Below are 24161 nucleotides of genomic sequence, written 5' to 3' on the forward strand. Positions count from 1 at the left end.
TCTCTCACATCTCCCTGGTCGAAGGAGCAGATTCACCCATCGACCTGGACACAGCCCCTTGGTCAGAGCCCTCAGTCAATGAAACCCTTGCAGAGCACATATCATCTAGATCTGATGCTGAAAGATGGGCATACCTTGGGCTTTCCAGAGCTCTAAAATCTCAGAGATGGACTAAGGGCAGGCAGGTTCAAGCTGGCATAGCCATGAAGTTTTAAAACTGTCTAACAAGAGTGCAAAAAAATAAACACTGGCAAAGGTCTTTCTGTGAAGAGTTATTTCCAAGAAAGCTTTTTAATTTTTCTGCTTGTTTTCAAGCTGAAAGACCTCCCTGTTATCACTAGTTGTTCCACTAACTGCAGCAGCACAAGGGTACCAAAACAGACCAGGCTCTGAGCAGCTATTCCTCTTTGAAACACAGCACTGTATAATCCTGCTCTGAGCAAGTTTAGACAGCATGGTGGGAAAAACACTGCTGGTTGCTGGCATCTTGCCCAGTGTCAGCATTCCTGCTGCTACCCTCAAAAACATGAAGAAATTTTTTCTCAGGGATAAGTTCTGTATAGAGAACTAAAAATCTTCTCTCTGGGTTTCATCGCACTGGAAAAATTTCACAAGAAAATGATTTTCCAAAATAGGAATTGAATTCTAATTTTCATCCAACTGCAGTATCGTTGCTTTAGTATTTTTGTTGCTGTGACCATTGTCTCAGAAAACCTGAAGAAAGATAAACCAAGAAAGATTAAAGAATGAATCCCGGAAAGTGAGAGCTGTGCATGTGCAGATAGTGTGGAGAAAGAAAAATCAGCATGACCTTTATGGAAGGGCATAAAGAGAGATGAGCATCAGTCCTTGGAATTAGTGAATCTCCCTGGGCTCACTAGTGTCCATCATCGTGATATCTGAATACCTGGGCAGAGGTCAGTGATCAAAGCAGGCACGTTCAAGGGGAAAAAAGGCCGCAAAGTGTAGTAAAAATGCTAGAGTTTGCTGAAGATCAGATTTAAACCTCATTGAACACCTAAGCTTTGCTACAGACAAAAATGAAGGTACCCAGAATTTCTGTTTGAAAGATGACACTTGAAACATGCCTGGACCCAAAGGCAGGCAACATACAATCCAGAATTACCCAAATCGTTTAACTGTGATCTATTGTAACTGTCCAAGAATAGCTACTGCAGGAGGATCCTCCTCCTTCTCCTTTTCACAGTGAGCTCAGGATTTCCAGAAGGAAGGAAGATATAGTTCTCCCACAATTATCAGCAGTCTTCTGTACCCCATTTTCAGTAAGTCACCTGCCATATCTCAAACACTTGATCAAAGTTGTCAAGGCAAAGCACGCATCTCTTGGAACATCTTCCTTTTACTGTTTAATTTGGATTTGTGGTCTTCAATCCTCTGAGAGTTTAAATCTACACTTACGGCAAGTGTGGACGAAGAAAATTCAAAAAGGAAATCTTTCAGGTCATTGGACAGATTTGTAGTCAAGTCCTGGAGAACAGGGAAACAACTATTGAACTGAAAACTGCTTTGAATTGCAATAAAGATGTGAAAATGCTACATTCAACTACTTGGAGAAAAACCTGTAACAGCCTGAAGCATCTCAGACACACACCCCATGAGCACCAGACTGGCTTGTGACATAGGTTGTCCCAGGACTGGAGTTATGCCCATCATTCAGGATCACAGCAAGCTCAGAGACATGAACGCTACCTGTCTGGTCAACCACAAAGCACATCAAGCAGAACTTCTGGCTTGCACCAACACAAGTACCAGAAAATACAGACAACGCTTGCAAGCACCTTCACGCCAGGATTTGGAAAAAGCAACTCACAGCCTTTGTTAGTCTTAACGGGACTTCACAATCTCTACTACTTTTTCTGAGACGCCCTTCTTCTAAAAGGACAGGGAACTCGAGCACACTTCCTTGCTCTCTCCTTCAGCTACTGTGACAGACGAGGCCGACTGTACTGTCAGGAATCTCCTCCCAGCCTTGCTAAGGATTCAAGGGCCTGTAAGACTAGTTGTCTGCTGAAGGATGCCTAGAGTTCCTCTCACATGTGGCAAGATCGCTCTGTAGAAAGTTGCCGTTCTGTTCTTGTGGCCAATTACGTTTTTCTGTTGGGTTGTGCAATGAAAGAGATGTTGTAAAAATAAAGAATTTAACAACCACTGTGGCCCACCCAAGACACAACTGTGAGTCCCAAGCCAGAAAAGAGTGCCCATCTCATAAGACATGTAAGAAGAGGAAGGCCAAAGAAAGCTGATGGGCTAGTGCAGAGATACAAAGCCTGTAAAAGCAGTTGCTGGCACTCACTACCACTTTGGAGGCTCCCTGCATACTACTTAGTTGCTGTTTGCCAGCCAGTTCTTGCCCTTCTGGAAGCATATTTATCCCATTTATATGAGAGGGGATAGTTTTGTTGAGTTACTGCAAAAGTATTTCAGACTAGCACATTCTGATGCTGGAAGACAAGGAGAAGAACAAGAGAAGCAGAGAAGGATGAAGGAGCACGTCCTCCGCGCTCCAGGCAGAACAGGGATTTCAGGGGCAAGATGCACAAACCTGTGGATCTCCCACTGCTGCACCTGCAGACCTGGACCACATGGGCTCCAGCTCCAGTGATTTGTAAAAATAATCTCCCCAGGAGAAAGAAAACATACATGTATTAACTACTTAGAAAGAGATTTTCAAAGGCTCTTGATATCCAGCTGGTCTCGTTTCATGTTGACTTCAACAAAATAGTCATGGACCAATGGTGAGAGCTCTGAAAAATCAGTTCTTTAACTTGCCATTGAGGTATGAAAATAAGTGGTGTAAAAGGAATTGTTATAAAAAAAAAAAAAAGACAAATTAAAAATGAAAGGTTAAAATAAATTTTGGCTTCAGGCCATAAACTAGGGGGAAACTAACAGTAAAGATAGTTAAATGACTGGAAAGAGAACGCAACAGGAACTATTATGAAAAAAAGCTGATGGCTTTTAAAAAGGGATTTGTATAGATAGCTGCGGAAATAAATTCCGTATGTGATAGAAGTGCAATTGAGAAATTAAATAAATGGAAAATAAGGATGACTAAGTAGTAGTTAACATGCCCCTTCTCAGTTGTATACTATTATCACATCTATTTTTAATGTCTCTTCAGCTGTCTGCAATTGTCATCCTTTTTTCAGAACTTGTTCCAACACTCTTTGATACTGAATTAGCTGTTTTTTACTCTCCAATGCTCACAACTGCATCTTTTTCTTACTCAACACTCCCCATTTCTGACAACGTTATTTCATTGTCTCTGTTTTTCATCTCTCCTCATATGTTGACTGCCCAGTTTCTGAGCTTTCCAACTACCCTTGTTCATCTTTTTCTCTGGAGGTCTTTTGGTTGAATCCTAGCATGTTTCTTTTCTTCTTTTCTAAAGATACAAGCATGTTTTATATCATATCTGGCTACTGTACACATTGTTACCCCTTCAGAAGGGCACTGAACAGCTATAGCAGTGTTCACATTGGAAATAGTAAGCTAAACTAAGGGAAAAAAGAAGTTCTTTTTGGCTTTTGCTTTCTGGTTCTAAAAAAAGAACCCAAACATTTAAACTCTCCCCTTTTCCTTTTTGTCCTCCAACACCACAATCTTTGCATGAGCATCTGAATATTCAAACAACAGGCATGAGAAGCATTTGTGATTCTAGAGCTCAGGATGTGTTCAAGCAGAAGAGATAACACGAGATTTAATAATACTGAAAAAATACTCAAGTTCTAACACGGTATATGGGCTATTGAGTGAACCTGACTTTTTCTTTCTTTCTAAGTTTACAGGTATGCTTGTACCTTGCCTTTACAGCTAATGATGCTCCATATTAACTTGGGACACTTTTTTTATTTGTTAAAAAATCCCCAAAATGGTTCCAAACATGTTTCAGGCAGTTGAATTCACCATTGTGTGGTGCCTCAGATCATTCAACTTCATCGTTAAAAGATCAGTCTTTAATTTCTCCTTACAGTTCTCTTTACCTTTTCCATTCAAAGCCAATGGTGTAGTTGAGTTGCACTTAACAACGCTCTTCGGAACAACATTTTCAAAACTCACTCTTCCACCACAGAGCAAGCTTACCTTCAGCTGTGCCCGAGATACCGTCAGCTTTGAAATTGCTCGTGCTTTTCTTCCTGCGGTGCTTCTTTCTGTTGGCGTGAGGCGAAGGAGGTGGATCGAGTTTGGGGCTTGTTGTACTGGATATACTTGGGCTTGAACACACAGAATCTCCTAATCCAGTATCTGCAGTTTTTGGGGAGAGAGACAGAGGAAAAAAAAGAATGGCAGAATTTAATGATTGCTAACATCCAAGATAAAAGCCCTTGCTGTCTGTTAGCAGATGACTTCTTGAGTTCATTGACTTCCAGAGGCTAGAGGAGAGCTTCTTAACAGTATCCATTACTTTTTCAAAAAGGTACAAAAAGCTGTTTGGCTGAAATTCTGATTCAACTCCTATTAAAGTAACAGGACAATTTTAGAAGCAGTCCGACTGGAACGCACAAAAACCAATGGGAAATCACTTTATTACTTCCAATCGCTGTTTCTTATAAAGATCTTACTGAGCCTCAAATTACCTCATGTAACACTGGGATGTTCTAATACGAAATGGAAGAGACACCCCAACATCCTCAGAACGTTGTCTGCTTTCATTAATATTACAGATCGACACATGCAGAACAGGTGGTGACGGCAATAACGGTGGGAAAACAAGGTAACTAATATATGCCTGGTGCAACTAATGTTAGTGTGACAAAGGGTCACTTACTACCTGCTGCCAGTGAAAAAAAACAGCTGTGTGTTGAGTTTCCCACTATATTAGCTATGGCAGCATAACATGCAGCAATTTTAAGAACTAATGACATTTACTCCCCTCTCCCACCAATTAGCTCCCACAATCAAATCAAAATTAGAGGTTGATGACACCCCTCTCCCATAAGCAGAGACCCACAGTCTATTCCTTGGTCCACATAAAGGCTGGTAATACACAAACACCTCCTCTTCGAGTAGTTCTTCTCTTTTTCAGTCAAGAAACATCTAACAGCAAAACTGAAGAAACGTCTAGCAAGTGAGGATGTACTTGAAATTCCACTCTCCATGTTGGTCCTTTTGCATAGCAAATATTCAAGTAACCTTCATCCAGTGTTTTCCCCCAAGGTTAGTACCATGATTTGAGTCAAATTGCAACCAATTTTTTGGCTAGGATTAGTGCTAAATGCTTTTCTATTATATTTTGTTGGTTTGGTTTTAATTACGAAATTTAACATAACATCCTACACTTTAAGTAAACTGCTTGCTATCATGTAAAGTGAAGCTATTTCTGGAACCTTTGTTAGATACCATATTGCACTTCAGTGCAATACCAGAGTTACACTTAAGATGAATTAATGTGTTAGTAAAATATCAGGCCAAAGACTATGTGACAAAGTAGCTTTTGATTTTTTGAAAGTAGGTATATCCCCATACAACTGCCTATTTGACAAAGAAACACTTTTTTTCTTTTCTAATAAAGTTTACTTCTTAATAACCCACTAAGCACAGTTGTACTGCCAGTTATTAGCGGAGGATAAATTATGTAGCTAATTGCCTGGCAATAAAGACCAAATCAAATGTAAGCTTCATATTAAGGATTTTTGTTGTTCTCTCTGCGTCTATTATTTTGAAACCAATTATCAAATTTAACCACAAAAGGGAATAATGGGAATGTATTTACTGTATATCTGTATAGGAGATTTTAAATATTTGCCCCAGAAATGCTCAAAGCAGCTCTCCTGGCAAGGTTTTGCTGTCTCTCCAAGTGAAAAGGAAGGCAAACCCCGATGAGAATCCAAACTAGCGCTCAGCACGCTTTTGGCAAAGGGGACACAAACACCTTTGGCTCTTGACACTGAGAGAAGAAAAGATGCAAAAGAGGATGCCAGCACTACAAAAGTGAATGCAGATGGAAGGCGGTTACTGCTAGACCTAAATATTGGCCTTCTGTTTGAGAAGGTTTCATATGTTGGATACTGAAAAAAAAAAAAAAACCAAGCACCAAAAAAACCCTCTGAACCTCCCCCACCCACACACAAAAACTCTCCTTTGGAGCAGTGACATGAAAATCGCTGTGTTGAGACAGGCCAGCCACAGAGCCAGGCACTGCAAGGATGGGACCCAGCTGTGGCAGCAAGTTCTGCCACGGGGCACCAAAAATGAGTCTCATTCGTTTTCATTTACTTGTGAAAAATCCAGAAAATTCATAAATATAATGGAAAAATCCCAGAGAGCTCACCATCCAGGAAGGCTTGCTCGCATCTACACAGTTTCTCAAAATGCTTCACTTTTTCTCCTCAATAAATATGAGGCAAGTGGCAAGAATTATATCGTTTCACTCAAGGGGAGGGAAAAAAACATATCCAGGAAAATCCAGCTCTAGCACCCCCTCCCACACCTTTCAAAAAGCTTGTTTCCAAATACTGGCGATGCTGAGACGCGTGCCGAAGCATTTTGGTCCCCAAGACAGGTGTGTGAGGGCTGCGTTCATCACCCTCTGTCACTCTGGCATCAACCACGATACCCTAGATCCGTAAAATGTTGAAGAAACCACACCCCGACACAAAACTACAGAACATATTTTCCAGCAGGATCCTCGTTTAAAAAAAATTTAAGGTAGGTCTGTGCGTTTGCTGTGGCTTAGTCTAATTTCTAGGCTATAAATTGCACCAACAAAACCTGCTCGTGAGCTCTGAAAAATGCAGAATGTACAGTTTGACAACCGACATCGGAGAGCTGAAGAATTAACCTCCTACGGTAAATCCTCGTGATCCGCAGCCCTTTCCAGGTAATAACCTGCCGTCCTTGGGTCAAACGGCTCTGAAGCAAAGAGCCTGAAGCTTTCCCTCCCCCTCAAGCAGAAAAGAAACGCGAGTTGCTCGTAAACGAGTGCCAAGCTGATATTGTTGGTGTATTAATGCCCCGTATTCCTGGTTTCGGAGACCACCCTTTGAAGATGGAAGTTATTTAACATTCTCCCGGTTTAAAATATGAGCAATCAAAAGGCGCTAGGCTTCCACGCTGTGCTTTCCCATTTCCCACTACTTCTCTTGCCTGACAAGGTATTCTTCAAATTGAAAAGAGGGCTCCTGAAAGCCCGGCTTCGGAAAACTGTAAATGAGTTCAGGCTTCAGCCCGCTGAATGCAATTTCATACTCCTGACTGAATACAAATAATGCATTTTATTTTGTATCAATTACCACGCCTGAGAACAGATGACCACTGCCAGCACTATTAAATATATATATATGTAAAAAAAAAAAAAAAAAAAGCCAAGGAAAAAGGCACGCCAAATTAAAAAAGCAAGCGCCTCATTACTCCACAGCTAAACTAGCTTTGACAGAGGCACTGGAACACATAAGACGCGTTTCACTGGGCTGGGATGGGCTGTTTTGCAGCCATCCTGCACGTTCAATGTCAGCCATTAGTTCTTCCCAATCGGGCATCAATGTTCAACGCACACCCGAAAAAATATATAATACTAGTAATAATAATAACAATCTGCAGCCTCTCCGAGCTTCAATACTTGAAGTATGAGTCAAAGAAGCAGTTTCACTTTTCACTCGGGAAGCTGACAAGCATGACTAGAGGGGGAATAAAATAACATTCAGTTCGCATAAATATCAAGCGGGCTGCTTGAGACTGATGGGCCAGGAATGTATTCTTAGCCATCATTCTGGCAGACAGGCCCAAGGACACTCATAACTTATTTTACAATCATTTAGTTTCAGCTCAAGTGGAAAACGTGACAACTTATCTCTGCTGACAAGATGCCATATCGAACCTTACAATTAACTCTCCCATGATTATCTGCCCAGCCCATCATTAGCTTTGCAGTTTCTGATGGACTGTACGGGCAGCTTTCCTTGATGATGGTCATCATTTGCAGGGTGTACATCTGCATTATCCAACATTAAGGACAAAACTCTCCCCTTGCCATGTAGCTGGGTTTGTCCTGACCAGCACATCTTTGGTTCTAACACTGCTGGGTCCCGTTTGTAAATGACGTGCAGCAACACGCTGCTGAAAAATGTCTTCTCCTCCAAAACAGAGCATTGTTGTGCTCCAGCCTATGCCTGCTGCTGACAGCAACCTACAGAAGAGAGCTATTAACACCCATGCACCCTCCAAAACGGCCATCCTCCTTCCCTTCCCTTCCCTTCCCTTCCCTTCCCTTCCCTTCCCTTCCCTTCCCTTCCCTTCCCTTCCCTTCCCTTCCCTTCCCTTCCCTTCCCTTCCCTTCCCTTCCCTTCCCTTCCCTATTCCGCTCAGCTGCATGTGAACGCTGAAAAGAGCCGCATCCTTCTGGTTACCTCTGCATACTCATGACGCCTTAGGGAGAACGCAGTGAATTTCACATGGGTGTTTGGCGACTTTCCGTAATGACACGGAAACGTGTTTCTCCTGGAAAGATGAGTTTCTAGCTTTCCAGGGTCATGAAGTAATGCCAAGTTCATACCAAGTGATAGGAGAGCTTCTGCACAAGCCAGTGTGACAAAGTTTGGGTGCTCATTCCAGAAAAAGTAGTAAAACAGTCAACTCAGAGTGTATTGAGGGGAAGTTTACATTTATGCAAGTTTGAGACCATTTAAAATTATGCAGTAGCTCACTCCATGTCTGGTAGCAACAAGTGACACTTTGGTAACCAAACCCCTTAAGTTATCAAGAGTAGGGGTATTAAAAAAAAACCCCAGTCACTCTGCTGTTAGCAGAGTGATTTTTCTCTATAGGTGCAAGACATATGGGATGAGACAAAGATTCTGCTTGTTCAAGTCTGACCCTCGTTTGCTAGAAGTTACAAAACAAACAAAAAAAAGGTGACGTACCTTTTATTCCAGAAAGCAAGTCCCATGCCTGCCTCTCTCCTAGATGCATTTTGTAATTATGGTCATAAGAGAAGTTCCTTTCAATTACAACAAATGCTAGCAGGAGAAATGAAAGGTGGAAGGGAAGAAGTGTGTTGTCTACAACTACAACTCAGAATTACGAGGCAGAACATTAAATAAGAAACCAACCAGTTCTTCTCAGAAGGTTCTCAAGGGCTGTGCTGTTGTACTGTGCTTTATTTGCCATTTGAAACACTTATATTTTATATCCTCTTGCAGTATTATACTATCTTTGCAAAAACCTAATATTCTACAAAAGTGTCATTTCTTATATCTTTAAAGTTTTATTATCTGAAAGCTGCACGCACTCCAGAAATGGATCTCAGACAACTCCATTTGTGCCATTTAAGGACATTATGACAGCTCCCCTGGATTTGAAAAGGGTAGGAAATTCAGTTCAAACCCAGCCTGTGCTTCCTCGGTGACCCTGGCACAGGATGGGGCTGACTTGCATCCCAAACCCCCAAGCATCTGCTCAGAGTGCACCCAAGGTTTGGATTAAGCCACTTCTCCTTCACCGCTTGCAGAGCCCGCACAGCAGAGCTGCAGTGAATTCCAATACAGAAATCAAGGAGGCAAAGGAAATGAGTGACAATAAGCAGGTATGAGTGCCCAGGCCCGGGTAAAAGGGCTGGGGGTGCAAAATCATGAAGAAAAGAGGCAACATATAAGGTACGGGAATAGCACAGCACAAAGGCTGAGATACAAAAATCCGAGCGTGGAGCTTCATCTTTGGCCCATGGCTCCTATTCTCTCTCATACACACACAACCCCCTCTCCTGTGTAACCATCTGCAGCGGAAACATGGATATTCTGACCTCTTCTATCTCCGTGTCTTTGATTTATTTCATATTTTTGTCAAATCACCTATTTACAAAAACTTGAAACAAACTCAACAGGTGACGCTATTCTCCACAGACCAAAGTCGAGCTTGATCTGGTTTACATTTTTCTTGCATCTTCTTGTTAAAATTTTCCAACAGGCTTTCAAAGTGAAATTAGACTTTTTTGTCAAGCCCAGCTCCCCAACGCGGCCTTATTCTCAAGTGGCTGGAGATTGATTAATTTGGGTTTTTGATTTGTTGAAGTGACAAGAAGTCAGATGTTACAAAAGCGGGACTGGTGAATGGGATCAATTAAAGAGCAGAAGCAGCAACACAATTAATAGCACCAGGTTCAAGGGGAAAAAGAAAGTGCTGATGACAAAAACAACAGCAACAGCTCTGACTGCAGCAGGAATCTTTGCCACAGCCCAAGGAAGGCTGAATCCAAAGAGGGTGTTTCAGAACTTTTACTGTGCCATTAGTGTTGAAATGAAATAAGGCAAAGATGTCGGTAGCTGGTGGACTGAATAATAAAAAAATAGCTGGACACTTTCATCTTCTACACGTGTTTTAAATAGAGGCGAAAAAAGCAATCCTTTTATTTAAACAGGGGAAGCAATAGATTAAACCATCTGTAGTTGTATTTCAGACCCATTTCCCTGAGCTGAGATTTTTCTGGCTGTGAAATCCAATGCTCAACAGCTTCCCTTTACAGCTATTACCATGAATGTTCTATCAGGTTCTTTATATTCCTCCTCTGCCTCAAACTGAAGCTAAAGGGATGCTGCAATTGCACAATGAGCGCAGAAGGCTGGAGTCAGGCACGGATGTACAGGACTGACATTAAAATCCTGTCAAAACTGCAGCTTGGTAGAGGTCTGTGGATGATAATAAACACTCGTGAGTGGGGGAGAAGGGGTGGCACAAGATTACAGCCTACAGTAAAAAAAAAACAACAAACAAACAAAAAAAAAAGCAAATATTTTTAACGTACACAGAGTTCATATTTTCGGCAGGAATTAGGTGCACCCGGTCATCCTTTAGCTGAATTCAGCTTGGACACTCAAGCTATCGAGGGCTTAAATTAACCTGCTGCACTGAACGAAATTAAAAGGAAGCTCTGAGCAGAACTGGGGGATGGAGATGAAAGAGCCTCAGGAGTATTCTCTTTCCACGGCATCTACCATTTTTCCAGCCTTGTGCCTAGAGCCTGTAAATCACAAAGCTATCCTGTCATGTACAGAAAGCCCCTCTGAATGCCCAAGTTCCTGCCTCCTTCCCTCTAACACCAATTTCAATTAAATAAGAAAAACAAAGCTTCCTTCTTGACAAAAAGATACTTCCTGGTTTTGGAAGGTCTGGCTTTTGATGGGTGGTAGCATGCCCCAAGCAGAACAGACCCGAAGGCATGTTTGGCAAGACAGGATCGTTTCCACTCGACAGCCTAATAAGCCTCTTTGTGACAAGCGAGGGACATCATCCACAGACTTGTGAGAGAACATCAGCCTCGTGACAGTAAGGCACAGATATCAGAAAGACTGGCTTCAATACTTTCGGAGACAGTAAGACCCTTGTCACCATCTCCCTTATCTAAAGGAAAGTCAAAGTTACCTCTAGCTCATTTCCTACCAATACGCAATGTCTGGCCAGCATAAAGGAAGCATGAAAGCAAAAATGCAATATAGCATTAAAAACAAACCAACCAACAACAATCACCTCCAAACAAACACAGAAGTACAATGCTCACTACATTTTCCCTCCTAAAGAGCGATGTATTACAGTGCTGGCAAAACACCACCCCGCTCTCCCTTGCAATCGAAGTATTGCTAGCAAGAAAAGAAGCAACCGTACCCTGTTAAATCCTTTTCACAGCCATCTTAGGAGAGGAAACATCTATTCCCAACTGGCCCTCCTGTGTTGCCAAAATGGTGCCAAGCATCAGCAGTAAAGATGAACTGTATTTCAGAGGACCAGTAAGCCTCAGCACGCGAACTGGGAAGGAGATGCTAATCTCTCCTCTGCACATCTTGCCTAAAGCAGGTTTAGGTCAGGGCAGAGCTATTATAAACTACTTTGCTAATTTATCTTATCCCCCATTAGACAGATGCATCTTCGTGTTTGCCTCCTCTGTACTGTGTGCTGAACATGCCCTGTGGAAAGATCACGCGTGACAAGTTGTTTGAACACATAAGGACAACAATCTCTTTCTGAGATGCAAGTCTTAGATGTTGCAGGATGCCACCACATCCCAAGGCAAACTAACTTCATGGCTCCTGCTAAATGGATCTCCGGTCTAGATGTATAAGGGATGTCTTTAATTCTCCTGGCACAGCTTTTTCACTGCACAGCATCAGATCTGTTGAGAAGATGTGAGTCTTACACGGTGTCACCCTGAATTGCTACAAACTGGGTGTACGATGCCATGGGCGTTAATTCTCCTGGCCATCAACTACATACAAAATGGGCAAGTGTGGGATTTTACAAATGGTAGCTAGTTATGGGGATTAATTTCAGGCAACTAGTTCTTTGCCATCCCATGAGGGAGAAAAAGGACGGATGGATGGTCCTGTTGAAGACAAACCATACCGGTTTTGGAATGGTTTCAAGGCTGTATCTCCGGGTTCAATTCCAGCTCACATTTTGGCTAGTCTGTTTGCCATTTTTGAAGCTAGGTAGATAACCAGACACCTCAAGCATAGTTACCAACTGTGCCATGCTGGACCTAGCAAACCCATCAAGACAAACCGAAGTAGTGGTGATTTACAGAAAAAGAAACACTTGGAGCATGACTAAAAGAACACATCTTGGATGAACAAACTACACCATGATCAAGTACATACAACATTGTGTGACAAGTACTATTTTATACCCTTGGTCAAAATTATATACATAATAAATTCACCTCAATTATAGAGACAGGGTCAGAGCTCCACCCTGATCTAACAATCAGCACTGTCTTCTAAAAAAAAAAAAAAATATATATATATATATAGAGTAACAACATTTTGCTTTGAAATAAAACCTTGAGGTCTCAAGGCACTTGGAAAATAATGAACCCATGCCTTACTGACTCATTTCCTACTAAAATATTTACCCTGTATTTCAAGATAGGCAAAATAAGACAGAAAGGAAGAACTGACTCTCTTCAAAGAAATGCTCAGAGCCAGAAAGAGCCACGTCTCGTCTCTACTCTTGTACTTTAACCTCCAGTCTGTATAACCTGTGGATAACTTCAAGCATCAAACCCACTCACTGGTAATTGAGAAGAGGTGAGGAAACTTTCCACTGTCAGTCACAAGACTCCAGTGACAAGCCCTAATACCAGTGTTTTTGGAAAAAGTCAAGAGACTTTCGTTATCAATATTTCACAATTAAAGCTGTATAGCAGACAGGAAGTTAACAGCATCATGCTAGGTAGGAAAAGGATAAGGCTTTCCTGGTAACAAATGCCACAGGCACCAGCATCAGAAAGGAAAAGAAATAATGGAAGCAACAGCACAGATGCTCTTAGTCAAAGGCAAAATCAAACATTTTCCTATTGTAGAAACCTATAGCTGAAAAGTAAAGCTCTTAACATAAAGCTACATCTTTGCTGCCTTTTGTATGTGTCAGATGACATAAATGTAATTGACAGACTTTAAAAGAGAATTAAAATTTAATCAAGTACTCTTTCTAGCTCTCACCACCTCTTCCGAAGGTTTAGATAACACAAGTCAGGGCCCTTCTTTTTCTCTCCCCAAATCCACACATCAGAAGAGCCACTCGCCTAGAGTGCCTTGTGAACTGGATACACCTCATTGTCCCAGAGCATGGGTGGCACACACGATCGCTGAATTACGGGGTGATATCAACTGTAACAAATGACGGGCCAAGACTTGAAAGGAGCAGCTTTTCCACCTGCAGGAAGGCCAGGTCTCCGCGCTCCAGCTGCCCCCCAACAATCAGCAGGTTGTGAAGGAGTCGCGTATCAGATTTAACACAGAGGCTTCTTTCACTCCTTGAACTGTATACGCTGTGAAGAAGCTTTGAAGTGTTGGATTCCATAAGTAACGTATACACAACATCCCTGTACCCCATGCTCTGTGATCTGGACTGGAAAGAAACCGAGCCCTCCAACAGGCATGCTTGATGAGACAACCGCTCTCATGTTAATCGCAACAGAAACTTCATTAAGCCGGAGAAAAAAAATAGAAGCATCGTGCGTTTCTTGCTCATACTTTGTCCAGATTCTGGCAAAACAAAGCAGGGTGCTTCTGGACATACATTAAACAAGAAATCAAATTATTCCAAGCATCTATTTGAACTACGAACGTATGGACATGAAAAGAAGACATTCTGAAATAGGGAATCACTCCAACGGTAGCTATACATTAACTTTCACTTTCTCAACTTCATGTTTAAAATTCTCCTAAACTTTATCTAATTTCAACGTTTATATTATGATTATATACATCTAGATAAGAAGATTAAGAAAAATAAAAGTGTACTGATCTGGGAAGCTCACTGATTCCCTGCTTAAGTCTTACTTATCAGGTCCTTAAATATGGAATGCATTTGGCTTATTAAAATTTTAAGCCATATTATTTGAATTAGAAGTGTTTATCATGTCACACTTTTCTCTTTCAGTACTGTATCGTTCCTGCATGTTTACTTGAGAATGTGTCTCTCATTCATATTATCCTCTGTAAACATGATTTTCATTTTCAAAGTTCATAAACTCCTGTAGGTTATTGTGTGAATGCAGCTCATGTACTTATTTCCTTGCAATTATAATTTATCAAGATACATCACTCCTGAGTGCATACAGGCATCCTCACATCAAAAGTAGCTCTTTAACTTTCAATAAAATAGCTAGTGCCACAAGATCCGTCCTGCTGCTGCTGCTGAACACAGTCGAAGTGCTGATGTCTTGGCCGCTATTTAAGCAGTCTAAGAACACAGGTCACATTTATTTCTGAGACACTGGGGAAAACAATCACAGGTGATCCTCTACCTCAAACTATCTGGTGACTGACCTGCCAAGAAACATCACAGCAAAGCTCACTCCAAACTGCAAACATTTAAGATTAAGGCAAACTCAAACTACAAACATACAAAAAAAAAAACCTTTGAAAGATTAAACTACCTTTTTATACAAATGAGATTACAGGATGGCCTTCCTGATGAAGAATTCACTTCGTACAGGAGCACAATCACCTTCAATATTAACCCTTCCATTCTGACAGATACTAATAGAGAAACAGAGAACAGAATATATTTTACAGACTTCTAAGTGCTGTACCTGTCAAATGTCAAGTGTCTGAGCTACAGAGAACCAGCTTGCAGCTGAAGTTAGACAAGGAGACAGCAGTGGAGGTATAGAGATATATATATATATTTTAAAACACAACCTGAAGTTAAAAGTGCCACCTGTTTCTAGTGATATCAGTGCCGGTATCCACTTTCCTTACTCGAGTAGTACTGACTTTCCATGATGGTTAAATACCACCAGCCGTGTTCTGCAGCACGCTGACCCTGTGCCTGAACGGTCAGGAATGGGGAGTGTCTCCCAGACAGGAGCTTGGAGACCTGATAAAGAGAACATTCACTGTTCTCACTATCCTGTCAGGCTAAAGTTCATGCTCTATAATAAAAATAAACTGCTTTGGTTTGATTTTTTTTTGTTTTTTTTTTTTTTCCTCGTGAGCAGGGACAAACGGAGGTGTGACAACCAAACCCAGCTACAGGCAGAAAAAGCACTGATTTATTGAACATTTCTAGACAATCAAGTCAGATTAATCAACATTGGTAACTAGAAAAGTAATCTTTTTTTCCCCTCTTGTAAGGAACATGCCATACGCTTTCCTATTTAAGTTTTAATTTTACACAAAACTAAAAGAGAAATATGCATTTAAGCATCCATAAGCAAACACTGGCAAAAACCAAAGCTTTATAGTTCCACTCAAAAAGTTAATTTAGTCACATAAACAATTTACTGACAGACATTTGGCACTTCAGGATGTGAACAAGATGAGCATGAGGTTGCCAATGTCAAATTATCTGAAAATGAAAACTCACATCTCTTGCTATTTTGGAACCAAGTGCAGGACTTAATTGGTGTATGCAATAATTCTTTATATTTTAATCGGAGGGAGCCAGAGAGCAGAAAGAAGATGATCTTAAACAAGAAAAGCAGATGGGTTTCCAGAGAACTGCAGAATTGTAAAAATCTATATAATATAGCTCAGGATTTAAACAGCAGGACTAAGTAAACAGAGAAGTATTTAGTTGAAACCAAATAAAGTTGTGCAGAAATGCCCATGTACCCAATACCCTCTTAAACCAGCATCAAGACACAGCCTAGTTTAAGTCTCAAAGGTTGATTGGTGCCATCTCCCCACTCAGCCATGGACACAGAAAACAAAGAACTGCTTTCATGTCTTTCATTCTTACAACTCCTCATGAAGCAACGTGTTCCCTGACGGATGTGAAGTCCAGTGGGACCAAATGGCAACGGCTCAGCTCCGGTTTGGTGTTCACTGAGCTGCAATTCACAGTCTGGGTGACCTGGTCTAAAGGCATACTGGGACCAGTAAGCAAGCCAGCAGTGTCCGAACCCCTACTGCACACAGGTAGCAGACTGCAGAGGTTTTGTCTCTTGATTACTTATTCAGCATGGCACGTTGGGCAGAATTTTGGGAACAGCTCACAGCACTCTTCATCTGTGTGATGGGGCAGGTTTTTCCCATCATTTTGGCAGCAAACACATACCCAGAGAACGTAAAGTAAGTGCCTGTATTTTGTGAATCTGGCATGAACCTTCCCAAGAAAGGCAATCTTAAAGGTTCCCATTCAGCTGGGATTCTTACGGTCTACAAAACATTGGGTCCTACTGCTTCTGATGCTAACATATTCCTAAAAATCACAGGCAGAAAGCATCATTTATTTTGACGCTCTGAAATCATTTCCAGAAAATTTATCCTTATGCTGACATCATTTTGGAGAAAAAATCTCAGAGAAAAGACAAATGGGACATCTGCCCACGTCCCAGAAGTATCACGTTTCTTCTCTCCGTCTTCCTTCAAGCTCAGGTAGGGCAGAGGCAATGTGACACTTTCCTGACTAATGCTCAAGCTTCCAGACAATAAGATTTCCTTGCTGATCGTCTCTTTCTAGCTGAGCACTGAAGTGATATGGCTTCCTCCTGCTTTAGAAATTTATAGAAAACAGTCTGAAACACCACAGCTTCTAGGGTCCTACTTAAATAGCAGCCAGCCTTTGGTATCTTCCTCTACATCATGGAAAAATGACAAGTGACACAACTATGAGAATAATATAGCAGAACAGCCAGCTGCAAATGTCTTGTTTCCTCAAGAGCATCAAGATCTCTTTGTCACTTACTTCACAGTGAGGATCCGATCCCTAACATTCTGTGATTCTGTGATCCAGGAGAATATATGGAATGCTCAGGAGACATGGAATTCTCAGAGACAGTGAAATTTGCACAAGTGAAAACTGCTGAAATTATGGTCTAAATGAGGTGGTGTTAGCATATTACTTGGGCAATTTGGCAAATTTCATTAATTATGAAAATTCAACAAGAATGCTCCTGTCCTCTTTCTCGAGAAAGAGAAACAGCAAGTCATGAATTTCTTTGAAATCAAGGATGAAGTTTGAGACCAAACTATTATTATAAAGAACCACTTTGTCACCCTCCACACAGCAACTGCTCTGCCCTGCATGCCTTACATGATTCTGGGGAACCACAGGTTGCAAAGCTGCATCTCTCACTGTATAAATCAAAATAAATCCGAAATGTGAAGTGCTGCAGGGTAGTTCTTGCCATGCATTATTAGCCACAAGGAAGGCACTAGAGCAATTCTGAGAAAACGCCAGTTTCCTATTCCCTTTCTTGATCGAGTAAAGGAATAGACACTACATCAGTTGGAGTCCCGCTACCTCGAACATTGTTGCATAGAATTTTTTAATATTTCTGGTTGACTGGGCTACTTCAGGTAAGAGCTTGTCAAGGATGTCAACTAAATTTTAATACTGGAAGTCTGAGTATACAAGCCCATGCTGAAAGGGAATCATTTTCCAGAAATTGCTAAGAAGTGGTTCTTCATAAGCCAAGTTTCCTCGAGGTATGTTAGGCTGTTTAGCAAGCAAAGGCAATAACAAGTTGTTGTTAGCAGAGTTTACCCTGCTGAACTGACAAAGTTTCCCTCTGGAAGTATCTGCCAGAAGCAATTTGTCTGTAGATCACAGAAAGGTATGAATGTTCTATTTTCCTTCTTATTCTTAAAGACAATGTAAACTACTTGCACATATACCGTCTAATACATGGCAAATATTAAGAACTGCAGGAAACCCCAGAACAGATCTAAAGTAGCTAGAAAAAAACAAAGGAGAAAACGACTTAATATTTGTTTTTCAGCCATGATTTCATCCTTTAAAAATGAAAAAAAAACTCCACCAACCTAAGCCATCCACATACACTTAACACAAATTCTGGAATTCTATAAATCTATTTGAAATTATATAATATATCCTAGTCAAGAACTTGCCTATTGAATTCCAACAACTCTAAATGTTTTCTGGTTCAATTTTGAAATGAAAGTGTTATGACTGTCAGAAGGAAGTTGAACCATTCTCTTTTTCAACGTATAGCAGAAGACTCCATCATTTAATCAGTCCAAGGGCTTACGATCAGAAAAGTAAGGCAAGTTACAAGGTCTGCATTAATATAAACACTTCAATGACCTCTCATACCCCATGGCACAGTGAGAACTCAATTTTACATTAATAAACCCTAACACCAAGCTGTTAGAAACTCAAAAGACACCAGGTATTACATCTAACATAAATTACAGCCGAGATCAAATGGCCCGTACAAGCAATTGCACAGTGATAAAGCCTAAGTGGATGATATTTAAACAGATATTTGATTTACTGCAGAATTTTATATCATGCTAGAATTCAAATGACAATTTACAAGACCAGGGGAAAGAAATCCCTGTCCCATGCAAACTACTGTTTGCAGCACTCTTTCAGAAGAGCTTAATATTGCAACTTGAAGGAAGAAATTCTTCCCTCTGATAGTCCCAGGAAACAGCCTCAGAAGCCAAGCTATAAAACCTGACATTTAGAAGAGAACAAATGAGCTACTTCTTCATCCCCAGGAAGAAAATAACATCCTCAGTCTTCTGTGAGTTAAGTTGCATGAACCTAATTTTTGCAATACAGCTGGCTGTGGTTTCTTCCATCAAAAAGATAAAACCCTCTGATGCTAAGTTTGAGGATTCGTCTCTCCAGGCGGCTCTTTAAAGATGTACAAACTGCAACGCTTGCAGGACAGCACCATCTCTCATTAATGGCATTGATAGCTAAGAAAATTTGCAGAAGAAAAATAATACAAGGAATAAACTGAGAGCCAAATTTGCAGAGTAGTAATCGTGCAGACGCACATTCCTGAACCAAACTTCAACACCTGAACAGGTTACAAATGGCTCCTCTGAGACCAGACAACCCTTTTATTCCTGAGCAGTGAGCAACTACAGATAATTCTGGGTGAAAAAACCAATCCATCATGGAAAAGATTTATCAAAGAAAAAAAAAATCACAGGCTTCCAATGTGATCCAGGAAAATCTCTCGGCCAATAGTTGCAGCAGCAGTAATTGTTCTAAATCTATCAATAAAGCTAAACTGTTCCTTCATTGACTGCAAACACCAATTTCTTTCATGGAGGATTATAAACTGATGTTCATGGTCTCTCTACCACCATTAGGGTGAGAAACAGTTTAAACTACATCAGGATCTGACAAGTAGATCAATTCTGGGTCCATAAAGAATCTACACAAGAGGTTCCTGGACAGGGATTTACTGCCCCCAGTTTTTATTCTCTCTTGCTGCTAAAATTACTTCTGTCAAGTACTTACAAGAGTAAGAAAAAAATAGTAAAACGAATTAATTTTTCATGTGCTGCTGGAACAGTCTTTTTAAATTTCTGAGTTTTTAAGGCAAATATGTTACTGCATTTAAAATTATGCTGAACAGCAGGTGGCATTTAGCTAAATAGTGAGCCAGTCACACGATCCGCTCACTATCAAGCAGACAGCAATTTGAAACACTGAACTAAGCTGTCTAGATTTTCTCTGAGGGCAGTCACAGGCTTCATGTTACTGGTGCCAAATTATATTAGACATTTAATTTTAAACCTCAGGTAGTTAAATGTAAAACCTTACAACAGTAATAGTCATAAAGCAGTGGGGCATTCCATTTCAGAGAATGGATTTTTCTATTTTTCCCCTTTAATTTAACCAGCACCTCCTGTTTTGTGGCTCTGCCCACTACAAAGTAATTTATCTAATTAGGAGATGTTCACAGCTGCTTGAAAGACAGAAGCCCCAGGAAACCAAAGGTCTGGTTTGGAAGACTTTGAAAAGTTCTCCAGAGCCACACAAAGTATTAATTTAATGTGAAAAAAAAAGGTGCAGAGAAAAATTGAATCCCAATATGTTATTTTGTCTACAATAAAACCATGTGACAATAAGCAGGCATATTCTCCAGTACCTCGGCATTTGAATTCCAAAAGATGCTTAGCTTCTCACCATACCTGCTGCTTTCACAGTATTATCTTTTTATGACTAAAATTCAAAAATCCTTTAATGGAGAAAAAACCCTCTGAAATTAAAAAGGGTTTTTCATGCGTCAAGTTGCCAGCATAAAGGACACATCTATGAGCTTACCTAAAGATGATACACTAATAGCAATGAATTATTCTTGAGGTTTTGTAGCAGTTTCATTGCAATACATCTGTTTCTGCTGACCCTTAGTTGCCCAAAACTCACCACTAGTCCAATTTTCACCACATATTTTAAAAAAGTAACTTTTCATTTAAAAATTAGAACCTCTGCAAGAAATTACTCAAGTCAGGCTTATACAGGAGTGCCAACCAGTCATCTGCATTTTTTGAATAATATTTCATGGATAATTCTAGCTGTCATCTCTTTTGATCCAGAAGTAATCGCATATGAATGTCAAGTCAGAAAAAGGTACCACACGTACTTGGAGTGAAGAGCTTGTGTAGGAAAAAAAAAAAGGCTCCCTTCACCAGTAATTTAAAACTAGCTGAAGCTCAGCATCAGGAGCAAAAGGCAAGTCCAGCAAGTATCTCCAAAGTAGAAATAGCACTACAAAGTAAAGGGGAAGAGGTAGGAATTCAGGTTATATTTCTATTTTTCCACACATTAACTCATTGCCACTTTTATTCTGCTGTTTGAAGAGTTTCTTCTACTGCAGCCTGCGTTGTCACATCTGGCACCAAGGAGCAAGAGGATGGCACCTGCTCACCCGTCTGTAGGTATGTCAGGTGTCAAGGACCAGAGATTACACCTTGGTTTTCACTGGCCTCCTTCCTACTGCAACATAAAATATTCTCCAACTTTTCTTTGAAGAGCTACAGTACAAAAGAAGGGCACAAAAAGCTGGAACTTTGGTATAACCTTTTAGAAGGAAAGTAGAATTAGGGTGGATTAAAATGATGAAGTAGCTCAGGAAAAAGAGAGAGAAATATGTGGCCTCAACTGTGAAACCAGTTCAGTCTAAAGAAATCTGTGCAGGGCAATACTAATTGCCCTAAAGATTAACCAGTTTTCAAAGGAGCGGGTGAGTTGGGTGGACACAAAAGAGAGCAGCGTTGAAGCATTTTATCATGCTGCTTAGCCGCATCTCTGGCTGTCACCAAAGCTGAAATAAAGGGTGCTTGCTTTAGAAAACTCTTGGTGAAAATCTGTACTGTTTTGATGCAAATACCATGGTCCTGAAGGTGCTGCCCACAAGTTCAGAGCTCCAAAAATTTATTTGCTTCAGCAACTATGAACTTGAGGGCTAATGCCACTCAGAGCCAAGGTGACCACGATTTTAGACCCTCCTTTCTCATGAGGTAGCATTGAAAAGCTGTCCAAAGCTCCTTAAAAGCCCAGAGACAGTATCAGAGCCACACTCAGATTCAAATCTTATACAGATAAGAACATATATGGGTCATGTGAAATATTTTTCATACTCCTATAATTCTCACTATTTTAGGGATAGCCACCAGAAACAGCTTTCCTCCACCCTTCTCCTGCCCTATTCACATTTCTCCCTGTTACCCACATTTTCAATTTCTCCTCAGTTCATTCTTCTCTTTCACACATGCATCGCCTTTTCTCCTCTGTTCCATGAGCTTTCCATGGTTTCTCCAACAGCCTATTAAAGCCCATGCTCCTGGACATGTGCGCTTCACTGCTATGAACCATCTTGACAGAAACACCCACATCCCAGTCCACCTGCCACAGTTGTTCCAAGGATGCTCTCATCTGCATAGATGGCAGGTCAGCCATAGGTAAACAACATGATATCTCTGCCCTTCCCTGGCACTCTGTTGAGGCCAAATGCACCATTTTGTTACCAAATCACAGAACGTCAGGAATTCGAAGGGACCTCAAAAGGTTATCCAGTCCAATCCCCCCGCCGGAGCAGGAACACCCAGAGGAGGTTACACAGGAAGGTGTCCAGGCGGGTTTGAATGCCTCCAGAGAAAGAGACTCCACAACCTCCCTGGCCAGCCTGGTCCAGTGTCTGGCACCCTCACTGAGAAGAAGTTTCTTCTCATATTTAAGTGGAACCTCTTGTGTTCCAGTTTGTACCCATTGCCTCTTGTCTTATCATTGGTTGTCACTGAGAAGAGCCTGGCTCCATCCTTGTGACACTCACCCGTTATGTATTTGTAAACATGAATACGATCACCCCTCAGTATCCTCTTTTCCAAACTAAAGAGCCCCAGCTCCCTCAGCCTTTCCTCATAAAGGAGATGTTCCACTCCCTTCATCATCTTTGTTGCCCCCAAATACCATGGATCCTCTTTAAAAACAACAGCCCTTGTCTCACTGTTACAATCTAATCATTGCAGAACACCATTTGAAAGAGCGTTTGCTCCTGTTAAATGCTCCACAGAGGAAACACTACGACTATGCCATAGTGTGCATACGTCAAAGAGAGAGCACAGCACAGAAAGGACATGCCGATGAAAAGATCTGGAGGACCATTTACTGTCAACACCTACCATACGGAGTAAGGAAATAATAATATCAAGTGAATAACCTACATTACGTACCTGAAATTAAAATTAAGCAGTACTATAGTTACATCAGCTATTCCTGCTGAAAAAGTATTTTATTGACCTGTTCTGCTCCATCTAATTCCTCCTTTTTCTCTCAGATGCTGGAAGTTCGGCTTCCCACAGAGCATCTGGGTGAACGTCACGATGTATTATGTTGTTTCTTTTTTTCCTCTTTTTAAAAAAGCAAACCACCAAATTCCCCCTTCGCCCCAAAGCAGATGACCCCCCCCAGCTCCAGGTTTCTTACCACTGCTAATGCCAGAGTTTGCAATGACTGTTGCCTCACTCCACTGATCTGCACTGGAGACCGAGTAGGAGCGCTGATGCATACCATCCGGGCGGCTGTTGAAGGAGACTAGACTGATCCCACTTGCCATCTGAGACACAGATGTGCTAGTAGTCACGTTCCCTAGACATAAATGGAAAACAAATTGTGTCAATAGAGGAGACAAAAATCGATTTGCATGAGGATGGATGGGTGCATCTTAACAGAGCAGAAAAAGAGATTACTTAACCAACACAAAATCCAGCACGGCCCTCCCTGAAACTCTGAAGACAACAGTCCTGTAACCACCTCGGGACACCACAGACTTCAGCAGCCTGCTCAAATCCAGCTATCTGACAAAAGAACCTGAATTTTTAAAGATTTCACCTCATTCTGTTCATCCATCTTCTGGAAAACACAAACTTCTACAACCCTGCCACCAGTCAGATTTGGTGGAGGTTCTCCATTTGTCACAGGTAGGGCATGAAAGACAATCTATGCACAGAAAATAAAATGTATTCCCAAAAACCTGTTTACACAAGCAACTGAGATGAGACAACTAAGCCAACTTAAAGAGTTTAAAACAATCTACCTCTGAAGAATATCTCACATAAGTTTGTCTCCCAAGTGAAGCGAGGAACACAGTGATGGGAATTAAATAACTACCAGCATCATGAGACAAAGCAAAAAAAACTTATTCCTTTTTTTAATCTCAAAACAATGTCGTGACACAACACACACAACAGAAGACTATTCCACTGACTGCAAATACCATTCCCATTTCTCATCCCGCAACAGTACACCTTCACAACTCTAACTGAAGGCCTACAACACAAAAGGTGAGATACAAAGAACAGCCTTTACTCAGTATAACACTAGAAACATTTTTAATATTTTCATGATCGGCGAGGTCTAGGACAATAAAACGCTGGGAGGTGTGTGCAAGGGGAAGCAAGAGGGACACGTTTCTCACCATAATACAGGAGAAATGT

At 41.0% G+C, this 24161-nt stretch overlaps 1 protein-coding gene across 12 annotated transcripts in view; it reads right to left on the minus strand.

The window, feature by feature from the left end:
* Window positions 1-24161, minus strand: part of AGAP1 (ArfGAP with GTPase domain, ankyrin repeat and PH domain 1) — a 374152-nt gene that overhangs the window by 91656 nt on the left and 258335 nt on the right. For 9 of the 12 annotated variants that reach the window (XM_071811326.1, XM_071811327.1, XM_065841626.2 and 6 more), the window contains 2 exons: window positions 23152-23313; window positions 4105-4266 (listed from right to left, as the gene is read on the minus strand). In XM_071811326.1, coding sequence (XP_071667427.1) covers window positions 4105-4266; window positions 23152-23313 — 324 coding nt within the window. The remainder of the gene's footprint in view (window positions 1-4104; window positions 4267-23151; window positions 23314-24161) is intronic. The other 3 variants (XM_065841627.2, XM_071811324.1, XM_065841625.2) reach the window with 1 other exon arrangement.

The sequence above is a fragment of the Patagioenas fasciata genome, chromosome 7 (assembly GCF_037038585.1).
Source record: "Patagioenas fasciata isolate bPatFas1 chromosome 7, bPatFas1.hap1, whole genome shotgun sequence".
Taxonomy (NCBI): domain Eukaryota; kingdom Metazoa; phylum Chordata; class Aves; order Columbiformes; family Columbidae; genus Patagioenas; species Patagioenas fasciata.